The 12,168-nt window shown below is 40.2% G+C and overlaps 1 protein-coding gene across 1 annotated transcript in view; it reads right to left on the bottom strand.

Moving 5' to 3' along the window:
• The window catches only part of LOC105520192 (putative ankyrin repeat domain-containing protein ENSP00000383069), a 13,744-nt gene extending 4,243 nt beyond the window's left edge, over positions 1 to 9,501 (bottom strand). The window contains exons 1-5 of the mRNA XM_011953808.1: positions 9,049 to 9,501; positions 4,833 to 4,947; positions 4,497 to 4,670; positions 1,124 to 1,230; positions 26 to 163 (exon numbers count right to left, since the gene is read on the bottom strand). Of these exons, the coding sequence (XP_011809198.1) occupies positions 26 to 163; positions 1,124 to 1,230; positions 4,497 to 4,670; positions 4,833 to 4,947; positions 9,049 to 9,266 (752 nt within the window). The 5' untranslated portion in view covers positions 9,267 to 9,501. The remainder of the gene's footprint in view (positions 1 to 25; positions 164 to 1,123; positions 1,231 to 4,496; positions 4,671 to 4,832; positions 4,948 to 9,048) is intronic.
• Between the last annotated feature and the right edge of the window lie 2,667 nt (positions 9,502 to 12,168).

Raw genomic sequence — 12,168 nt, 5'->3', positions numbered from 1 at the left:
CTAGCTTTTAAATGTAAACACTTACAGATTAACTCCACAAGCAGCAGCATACTGTTCTGCAGTCATTCCATACACATTTTCAGCAAAGATGTCAACATTTTGCTGAAGAAGCATGCCGACTATCTCTGATGATCCATGACATACGGCAAGCATTAGGGCTGTGCTAAAATAACAAAGAGATAACTTCATTACTAGGAACAGAACCAGTTTAATATGTGCCTGTCAGGGTAGAATTAACCATCTACATGTATTAACAAACGTTAAATATCTTGAGTACTCAAGTGTTTATCCCTGTAAATCACCATCAAGGTTAAAAGGAAGGGGCAAAAAGACTCGTGTCCCACTGGGATGTGGCAAAGTAGAAATGGCTAACATAAAGTCCACTGAGGGGCAGGAAAATACGCTCTGTTCACTAATCTAAAAGAAGCAAAGTTTTAAGTGAAGAATTATCTATTTCTTCCTTAGTCTAATATAATATTTTGTACTTCAAAATCAGCTAGAAGTTAGACAAGTGAGAGCAATCTGAAGGCTTAAAACAATATTAGGAATAATACTGTCCTAAGTAGCTGGGACTACAGGTATGTACTACCATGCCTGGCTAATTTTTATGTTTTTTGTAGAGATGGGATTTTACCATGTTGGCTAGGCTGGTCTTGAACACCTGGCCTCAAGTGATCCACCCACCTTGGCCTCCCAAAGTGCTGGGATAACAGGCGACAGCTACCGTGCCCAGCAAATATTGTATTTTTTAAAAAGTGTATAAAAAAGAGAAGTTAGAAAAATACTATAAAACTGTTAATAATTCAATATTGAATTATAAACTAAAAATTCATACTTCTTAACACTAATACAGAACCACTTTAGCTAGTTGAAGATAATGCAATCAAAAACATCACATTACAAATAAGAATCAGTCAATAAAGAAGATAAATCCTACTATATACTGTTCTTTATGTTGATCAGTCCAAATAATTGCTTTTCTTCTTAACTGATAATTTGTGTTGGTATTTTTCTCTATGATCTAGTAATTTTAAGTAAATGTTATTAATTTAATATCTCTGACTCGAGTATTATTACTCTAGCACACTATTGAAGTGTTTTTTAATAAAAAAAACTACTATACCATTTAAACTTATCAACTGCATTTGCATTTGCATTTTTTGTCAGTAAAAATTCCACAATTTGCTCACTTCTTTTCCTTATGGCCAGTAAAAGTGGTGTGTGGCCAGCCTGTAAAACAGCAAAAACCATTTATAATTCATGAAATTACATATTTCTCAACTGAATACCTTACATAATATCCTATTAACTTAAACACATAAAATAGAACGTAAATCAATAGCAGTCCCTTCTTTCTCCCTTTTCTGTGCTATCCCATGCACTGCACCTTCCCTTATAAACATTCAACCTCTGCATCACCACATTAACTCTGGTTATCTCCAAAAATCATTATTTTGTAATGATTTTATTGTTTCCTATGTAAATCAAGAGCTTCTTGAGGGCAGGGGCTGTATCTTTTATCTCTATATCCTTAAACCCTAAACATAGTAGTAAATAATTTGTTTTTGACTAAATGAGTAATCTAAATAATTACCTCTAGGGCAGAGTTTCTTAAACTATATTCCAGAGAATAACTACCTTACCAGAAGCACTGTACCCCAACAGATTCCACCATTATCTATGTTCAAGAAATGTTATAAAACTGTGAATTAAATGTTCATTATTCAAGAAATGAATTGAACTTTGCCTAATTCTTATTTGACAATGTATTTTTGTGGCAAACATTAACATTTGACAAATTAGAATTTCAGAGATGTAGCTCTGAAAGCTTCCCCCCAAAAATGAAGGTTTCCTCTGGGTGATACAAACTCACTTGATTCTCTTCTATCAATGATCCCAGGATCCCAGATGTCAATGTCAGGCACTCCTGCTCTAAATGGGTCACTAAGGAAGTGGCTCTAAATGGAAAGAGATTGGCTTCAAATGAACTTTGACTGCTTATTATTAAATGGTCCATGTTTTTTTTCTTTTATTATACTTTAAGTTCTAGGGTACCTGTGCACAATGTGCAGGTTTGTTACATATCTATACTTGTGCCATGTTGGTGTGCTGCACCCATCAACTCATCGGCACCCATCAACTCATCATTTACATCAGGTATAACTCCCAATGCCATCCCTCCCCCTTCCCCCTCCCCATAATAGGCCCTGGTGTGTGATGTTCCCCTTCCAGAGTCCGGGTGATCTCATTGTTCAATTCCCACCTGAGTGAGAACATGCGGTGTTTGGTTTTCTGTTCTTGCGATAGTTTGCTGAGAATGATGGTTTCCAGCTGCATTCACGTCCCTACAAAGGACGCAAACTCATCCTTTTTTATTGCTGCATAGTATTCCATGGTGTATATGTGCCACATTTTCTTAATCCAGTCTGTCATTGATGGACATTTGAGTTGATTCCAAGACTTTGCTATTGTGAATAGTGCCACAATAAACATACGTGTGCATGTGTCTTTACAGCAGCATGATTTATAGTCCTTTGGGTATATACCCAGTAATGGGATGGCTGGGTCAAATGGTATTTCTAGTTCTAGATCCTTGAGGAATCGCCATACTGTTTTACACAATGGTTGAACCAGCTTACAAGCCCATCAACAGTGTAAAAGTGTTCCTATTTCTCCACATCCTCTCCAGCACCTGTTGTTTCCTGACTTTTTAATGATTGCCATTCCAACTGGTGTGAGATGGTATCTCATTGTGGTTTTGATTTGCATTTCTCTGATGGCTAGTGATGATGAGCATTTTTCATGTGCCTGTTGGCTGTATGCATGTCTTCTTTTGAGAAATGTCTATTCATATCCTTTGCCCACTTACCATTCAGGACATAGGCATGGGCAAGGACTTCATGTCTAAAACACCAAAAGCAATGGCAACAAAAGCCATAATTGACAAATGGGATCTAATTAAACTAAAGAGCTTCTGCAAAGCAAAAGAAACTACCATCAGAGTGAACAGGCAGCCTACAGAATGGGAGAAAATTTTTGCAATCTACTCATCTGACAAAGGGCTAATATCCAGAACCTACAAAGAACTCAAACAAATTTATGGTCCATGGGTTTTATCCTATTACCAGACAATAGGATTTTATCTCAGCTATTAGAAATTCAGTATAAAAGGCCAGGCGAGGTGGTTCACACCTGCAATCCCAGCACTTTGAGAGGCCAAAGTGGGCAGATCACAAGGTCAGGAGATGGAGACCATCCTGGTCAACATGGTGAAACTCCATCTCTACTAAAAATACAAAAAATTTAGCTGGGCGTGGTGGCATGTGCCTGCTGTCACCGCTACTCGGGAGGCTGAAGCAGGAGAATTGCTTGAACCAGGGAGGCAGAGGTTGCAGTGAGCCGAGATCATGCCACTGCACTTCAGCCTGGTGACAGAGTGAGGCTCTGCCTCAAAAAAAAAAAAAAAAAAAAAAAGAAATTCAGTATAAAAGCTTATTCTCAATTATAATGATACTTCTAGGATCTTAATGCATATCTACTTCTTAAAATGCAATAATCCATTTTTATTCTGGTTTCTATTGTAATTGCCACTTAATTTTTGGCGAAACATCAAAAACATGAATAAAATGGCTTATTAATGAAAGTTCTAACTCATCTATGTGGATTAGCATAATAGAAGCCCCTAAATCACTTGAATTTTAAGGGACAATTCTGTGGAGAAAGATATATTTTCTGCAATATGCATAATCTATTCAAATATAACCATGATTAATCTGAAAAGGCTTAAAGGCATTCTAATGAAAGATGATTATTTATGGTTTATATGAAGAAAAATTATTGTTTAAAAAATCTTCTAAATTCTAGAAGACAACCCCATTATTAATGAATTAATGTAAAATATAAACTATATATTATAAACACCTATAAACTGTCTTCAATAACTTGAAATCTTTACCAACATATACTATGAGAGAGGAATTGATCACTGAAATATTTACAAAGGCAAAAGAGGTAAGCTGAGTAAGTGATGTAACTAGGTGGGCACAGTAGCAAACTGGAAACATATGCTTTGTATAAAGCTAGAACGTCTTCATAGCATGCCGAACAGTCATATGGGCTCAAGAGACACCAGATTCAATCCTTTAAGAAGAAATCTAGATTTCTGCATGTCTCCTAAATTTTACATGTTGACTCAATTTATGCAGACAAATTTTACTTTCCTGTAGTTTTACACTAACTGGAAAGAAGAAAAGAAAACTTGAGTGGGAAAGAATATTTGAAAAAGTTTTACCTTTAACAAACTCAAATATCTATCATAAATGCAGAGAAAAGCCATAGTCTCTAATAGTTCTTGTAAAAATATTAATATTTAAAGTAAAATCCGAGACAATTAAGTTCTGTCAAACTATTTTCATAGAAAAATGGGAATATTTGAGCTTCCAAATATAAAATAATTTACATATGTTAATGTTAAAACAAATGGATTTAATGTCTACCTTGTTCTTCACTTCGATGTCTGCACCACAGGACAGCAATTTTACCACCACTGACAAATTCTCACTGTAAACAGCATAATGGACAGCTGTGTTGCCATACACATCTACAATATTTGGATCAGCACCAGAATCTATGAGAATATTTGCACAAGCGTCCCTCTGGCATTGCAGAGCCTGTTAGTATTAAAGCAAGAAGTAAATTATAAATTATAAGAAATATAAATAAATATTCCACCGTTTTCACAAACTAGTTATATTTCAATGAGATAAATTCATTTTTATTCTATGTATTTAAACCAAATCCATCTCCTGCTGAAAGAACTGGCTACTATTTACCTTCATCAGAGGTGTCCTGTTTTCTCCATCAAGGACATCAAGCTGGCACTTTCTATCTACCAGAAGTGTTACTACTTCCTCATGGCCACTGAAACAGGCCGAGTGTAGAGCAGTCCTATGAGAGTGAGAGGACTTTTTAGGAAAATTTAGTCCACTGTCTCAAAACATACAACGATTTATGTAATTGTAAACATTAAATACCAGGCTCTTTCTCTGCCTTCAAAACAAATATTTAATATTCTCCTGAAGAAAGTACAACACTCATTCGCTCTTATTACTCACTACATTAATGAAAGAGTAGCCTATTTGAATAGAAAAAGCTTGGCCTTTGGATTCAGTTCAACTTGGGCTTGAATATTACTTTAAAGTCTTTCACCTTCTAGCTATCGCTTATCCTTTCTGTGCCTCAATTTTCTTGTCAATAAAGTGAAGATGAATACAGCAGTTATCTCGCAGGACATCACTGTGATGCCTCATGAGAATCTATGCAAAGTATTTTGAAGAATTCCCAGCACATGTAACAGCTCAGTAATTGTTAGATATTGTAATTATTTCTACCACTTAACAAGGACAACATTTTAAGTAAAATGGTACAATTATGCCTACTTTGTGGTATGTTTTAAAGGTTAGAGATAACACTGTATTTTAATGATTCTAAGATACTCTATGTCTCATATTTTAGCATCTCTGACATTGAAATGCCACTTATAATTCATTATTTATTACAAGTATATTTTGCAGAAATTTAAACAATCTTTCATTGGTACATAAATAAGCAGGCATCACACAATTCATGGCGCCTTCCATGAAGTGGAATATGGTATATACAACAGGATGGTGGCAGTCCTAGTCACAGGATTAACACTTAAAGAAATTTTAGCTTTTAAGAGTATACACAAAAGGAGAGTTGAAATAAAAACAGCAAACTGTTAAAACAAAGTACTTCTTTAATATTTTTAAAACTTCAAGCCAAAGAAAATGGGATTCAAGTAGGTATGGCTCATTTTATTTTGTATTTAGATTTACAGAATGTATGGAAATTCATATTTAGATTTATAGAATGCATGTAAATTAGATGTTTTTGACGATTAATATTACTATTTAGAGCTGTTATAAATTTCCAATATCATGGTTGGTAGTTATCTTTTACTAGTGTCTCACTTCAGAAGTGTTTTTGTTTGAAAGATGAGAAGAAAAGCTTCAATTGAGATTCAGTCCTAGTAACCCAACTTTAAATCTCTCACTTTGCTCAGGCTGAGCAGGTAAATGTGAAACTTTTAGGGATGAAAGGGTCTTAAAAGTTAATATATCTTCTACATAATAGGCATTCAGCTTACATGTGATAAAGTGATTAAAAGGATAAATACAGTTGAGAAGTTCAATACCATAAAAAACTGCTATAAAGCACTTATATTTACTATTTTATTTCTTAATAATAAAACTACACTAATTAATCTATAATTATTGACATATATGTAATAAATCTGTATATAATAAAAATACATGCCTAATAAAATATGTAAATCAACAAGCACAAGTAAAAAGATTGTCTTTTGAAGATGCTAAAAGTTCACAGAATATACTAATCCACAAAAAATAATAAAATATGGAAAGTGAGAAATTACTTTTATTGGTGCAAAATTCATATTCCTGCTCTTCCCAAAAATTATTTCATTAATAATAAACTATTTCTAATAGCATTGTACATGCTCAATGTGGAAATCAAAGATAATAAAAAGGAAACACATTTTCTATTAAAATAAATGCCCTCAAATAACAAATTTTATCATATTTCATACATAATTTCAGATAACACAAGACTTTAGTCTGTGTGTATATATAATCAAACTGAACTTTACCCTCACTTGATACACCAAAACATTTTCAAATGTCACCTACTCTGTATATATTTCTACCTTCAGTGGTCACATATTATCCTATACTGTAAATTCAATAAAATGTATTTATAAAAGTCATTATATGAATTATTCTTAATAATATGGTATTTACCACCAAATTGTCTATTTGAAAAGTTATCTGCAATTTAAACTTTAAACAGCAGTATAAATATTACTGCTCTTTATCCTCACAAACTTTGTAGATAGAAAACAGTATTTGATTCCTCTTTTAACTTAAATGTCTTCTCTAACCAGGAACACTAAATATTGTTTCCTGTGTGCATAGGTCACTTACAGATCTTAAGAAAGTACTTTGCCCAATTTTAAATTAGAGGCAAAGTACTTTTCTTAGATCTGCAATTTAGAGCTCTAATTAAAATTGCCCAATTTTAAATGAGAGTTTTATGTTGATTTAAGTGAATTATCTACAAAATGACAATTTTTAAATCTAATATGTAGACACACACGCACATACATGTGTAGTAAGTATGCTGCCTTTTGTTTTTTTCTCATTACAGGTTAATTTAATTTTGTTTTGCTTAATTATCCTTCAGACTTCTTGCTTCTGAGCTTCTTAGAAAGGTGTTGCCAACATAAAAATGAACCTGTGTAAACAGGCATTTATGTTTTCTTCTGGTGCTTTTTATCATTTTTTATATTAAAAATTTTTAATCTATATTCCGTCGGAAACTTAATTTGTAGCATAAAAATCTAGTTTTCTCCAAAAGAGCCGGCATTTCCGTTATGAAACTAACTCTTTTCCTATTAGTATAAAGTGTAAGCATTGTCAAGCTCTAAATTCTTAGATATTTAGGTGTTTCTGGATTTTCTATTCTGCTGTATTCATTTACCTGTCTTTTCAGCTGTTATCAAACAATTTGTGATTTATTTATTTATTTATTTATTTATTTATTTATTTATTTATTTATTTATTTTTGAGACCGTCTCACTCTATTGCCCAGGCTGGAGTGCACTGGTAGGATCTCGGCTCACTGCAACCTCCACCTCCCAGTTTCAAGCGATTCTCTCGCCTCTACCTCAGCCTCCCGAGTAGCTGGGATTACAGGCACCTGACATCGTGCCTGGCTAATTTTTGTATTTTTGTAGAGTTGGGGTTTCACCATATTGGCCAGGCTAGTCTTGAACTCCTGACCTCAGGTGATCCACTGGCCTTGTCCACCCGAAGTGCTGGGATTCTGGGACTACAGGCGTTAGCCACTGTGCCCGGCTTTTTTTTTTTTTTTTTAATTTTATTTATTTATTTATTTATTTTATTTAACTTTTTGAGACGGAGTCTCGCTCTGTCCCCCAGGCTGGAGTGCAGTGGCGCTATCTCAGCTCACTGCAAGCTCCGCCTCCCGAGTTCACGCCATTCTCCTGCCTCAGCCTCCCGAGTAGCTGGGACTACAGGCGCCCGCCCCTACGCCCGGCTACCTTTTTGTATTTTCAGTAGAGACCCTGTTAGCCAGGATGGTCTCGATCTCCTGACCTCGTGATCCGCCCACGTTGGTCTCCCAAAGTGCTGGGATTACAGGCGTGAGCCACTGCGCCCTGCCGTGGCCCATTTTGTGCAAATTAATAGCACATTTTGATATCTAGAAGGGCAAGACTTTTCTATTCCGTTACAAAATTTTAAAAATGTCATCACAATAGTAAAAGACAGCGTGTGTAATTTTAAAAATGTTAAAACGTTGATAACTTTATTTCGTTTATGTAAAACTGATAAAGAAGTTGCATCTTGAGAAAAATGAGTCTTCTTAAATTCGAAAACATAAAACATCTTCCCACCTCAAAGTTTCCTTCTAAGGCCCCTCAGCAAATAATATATTTATACAGACATTTATTGATATCAAAATGGATACTGGAGTTTATCCACAACATTTTTAGCCAAAAAGTTAATATATTATGGGAATTATTTCATTATGCACCATTTCATAATGTATCTAACATTATCTTTTAAAACCTGTATATTAAAATTAAAACTCCGTATGTACTTAATTTTGCGAGTTAAATCTCTTTAAAATTCTCTTAACAGTGCTCTGTGAGAGGAAGTGGAGTGAAGGAGAAAGCAGAGAAAGTTTGGGGTTGATTTTAAGGTGCCCTGGGCCCTCCGCCCTGCAGGGCGCCCCCATCCCAGGCCTGGGGGGCCTGCCTGGAGAGAAGGCCTAGACCCCGGGGCCCAGGACTGCCGCCCCGCCGCCCGCCACTCCTCCACCTGCTCCCCTTGTCTCCAGGCCCCCCAGCCCCCACTCTGAAGGGGCGATCCTCCCACAGCCACCACCTCCTCCTACAGCCCCGGCTCAGGCAGGGCCTGGTACCTCTTCTTTGCATCTTTTATGTTGAGGTCCATTGTCGTCTTCTTAATCATCTTCTCCAGTTTCCAGGCTTGGCCCTGGGAGGCAGCTTTGTGGATCTTCCTGAGATCCCCATGGTGAATCACGTAAGAGTTGTTGTCGGTGTAGACCAGCTGACTGAAGGGGCTCGGGCGCTCCGGGCCCGTCTCGCGCTTGACACAGGCAGCACAGAGTCTCTTCATAACTGCGGCCACCTGTTAGAGAGAGCCCGCACCTCCTGCTGGCCCTTCCCCAGTCCTCGCCGCTCGCCCTCGCCCTTCTTCGGTCACCGCACCAGCCCTGACACCAGGAGAAATCGCGGTTGGGCCAAGCTTTTGGACACTCCAGCCTCTCCCGGGAGAAACTGGCTGAGCAGAACCGTTAGGCAGCTGAGTAGAACCCTTAGGCAGCTGAGCAGCGTCGTTAGGCAGCAGCGCATGCGCAGCTCAGCAGGCCTAGGAGACACATGAGGCGGGAAACCGCCCTGGCGGCGCTTCTCCGGGCACCGCGTGCAGGTGGCCCCTGCCACTGAGGCGTTGCCTGGCTGGCGGGGCTCCCTAGAGTGGAACGTGGGGAGCGCCCTGCCACACGGCCCGCTTGACAGAGTCGCCCCGGCACCCCCTTAACCCAAAATCCAGGAGCTGGGCCCTGGCGTTGGGCATCATGCAGCCTCCAGGGTGGTACTGAGCGTCGGTTCCCGCCCTCCTGCTGCCAGGGACCCACCTCCGACTTAGGCACCCGGGAGGCTTCCGGCCCAAGTATCCGCACTGCTGGTGGCCCTGGCAGGGTCAGAGTTGAAGCCTCTGCTACCACGTGCCATGTTCAGGTGGCAGCTGCAGCTGAGCCCACGGTGGAGGCTACAGGGCTGGGCCCAGACCGCTGAGCGTCGCCGAATACACCACCCTTCCACCCTGGGCTCTGCTCTTCCTTGGCTCGCGCTGCCAGCACAGGCTCGCGACCTCTGGGCCCTGTACAGCTGCGGCGATGAGGCTTTGCAGCAGGTTCCCACCCTCCTGCAGCTGAGGTCCCACTGCCTGACTTAGGCGCAGTGGCGCTGTCCGACCCTGGGGTTCGCCTGTTGGTGGCGCGGACAGGTTCTGGGGTTGCCACCGCTGCTGCCACCTTCAAATGCCAGCTGAATCTGAGTCCACTGTAGAGGCTGCAGGGCTGGGCCCGACGGTATGAGGGTCGCCGTGTGGCACACGACCTCCCACTCTAGGCCCTGCTCTTCCTTGGCTCGCGCCTAGAGCGCTGGTTTGCAGGCTCTGGGCACTGTGCAGTCGCCAGGATGGGGCTGAGCGGCAGGTTCTGCCCTGGTGCAGATAAAGGGTGGACCAACTGACTTCAGCGCAGCAGTGGCATCTGTCTCTGGTCAGTGCTGCCTGGGCCCAGAGGGGAATAGGGGAATTTGGGGTTGCTTGGCCATGTTTGCCTGTGCTCCAAGTACAGGTAGCCGCTACAGTTCTGACAGGCACGGATGGTGGGTCCCGTTTAGAGGGCTTCAAGGTTGTTGAGAGCGCCCGCAGCCAGGCCTCAGGGTCCCTTCCTCGTTGACCAGCTGGGTAATCTGCAGCCATCCTGGATGGGTCTGAGCTGCAGTTCTCTCCCTTGGACTGAGAGGGAAACTTAGCTGAGTAGAGCAGAGGGAGAAACAGATAAATTGAACTCATCCATAAAGACTTCCAGGCTGGGTGCAGGACCTCATGCCTGTATTTACAGCACTTTGGGAGACCGAGATAGGAGGATCACTTGATCCCAGGAGTTTGAGACCAGTTTAGACAACAAAGGGAAACTTCATCTCCACAAAAATAAAACAAATCAGCCAGGCATGGTGGTGCATGCCTGTGGCCCCAGCTACTTGGAAGATTGATTGTGGGAGGATCACTTGGGCCCGGGAGTTCGTGGGTACAGTAAACTGTGCCACAAACAGGGAATGAGAGGGCCTGTTGCTCCACATCCTTGAGAGCATTTGACTTTTTCAGTCTTCTGGATTTTGGTTATTGTTTGATTGTTTGTGCCCCTGCGCTCCAAGCCTGGGCAACAGAGAATATATATATATATAAATAAATAAATAAATAAATAAAGACTTCTAGTGACTATATCATATCTATGTCGAATTCTTTACACATCAAACTTGCAGAGTTAAAACCCACAGCACTCTCTGATTATGTGATAGGGACCATGTGATTAAAGTGGGTGACCATGTTCTTGCCTCCAGGGGGCCCAGGTCAGGGGATGGGTCCCCAGCTGCAGGAGGGTGAAAATGGAGGCTCAACACCACCCGGGAGGCTACACAATGCCTACTCCAGGGCCCAGCTCCTGGATCCCAGGTTGTGGACAAAAACCCAAGAACTGAAGACTTGAGTGTTAGATATGCTCATTTCTGCTGGGTTATAATTGGTTCTAGACCGTCTTAGCTTACAGAGCAAAGAAATAAATGTGCGTATGCAGAGCTGTATATATACACATAACTGTAAATATTTATATATGTAATGTGTGTGTTAGTTCACACTGATGTCTACGACTCAATTCTTTTATCACATGATCATTCTGGCCTTCTCCCCTTGCTTATATGTAACCTCCTACTTTAATAGTGAGAAACCTGACTCCTGTCATTTGTCATCCATTTGCTTAACTGTCTAGTTCCAATATACATTTATTCTCTATCAATATCAGAATCGCTATCCCATTTCCTGTAGGAAACAGCTATAGCAACCAGATCACATGGGTTGTTTGCAGCTTCTCTTCCTTTCAGTCTTCATGCATTTTCTTTTCTTTCTTTCTTTCTTTTTTTCTTTTTCTTTTTGAAATGGAGTTGTCCTCTTCTTGCCCAGGCTGGAGTACAGTGGCATGATATCAGCTCACTGCAACCTCTGCCTCCCAGGTTCAAGCGATTCTCCTGCCTCAGCCTCCTGAGTAGCTGGGATTACAGGCACCCGCCACCATGTCCAGCTAATTTTTGTGTTTTTAGTAGAGACGGGGTTTCACCATTTTGGCCAGGCTGGTCTCAAACTCCCAGCCTCAGGTGATCCGCCCTCCTTGGCCTCCCAAAGTGCTGGGATTACAGGTGTGAGCCACCAAGGAAGGCCCATTCATTTTCTAAGA

Source organism: Colobus angolensis, unplaced genomic scaffold, assembly GCF_000951035.1.
Source record: "Colobus angolensis palliatus isolate OR3802 unplaced genomic scaffold, Cang.pa_1.0 Scaffold370, whole genome shotgun sequence".
Taxonomy (NCBI): Eukaryota; Metazoa; Chordata; class Mammalia; order Primates; family Cercopithecidae; genus Colobus; species Colobus angolensis.
The sequence above is the reverse complement of the archived record's forward strand: the minus strand, read 5'-3'. Positions and strand labels throughout refer to the sequence as shown.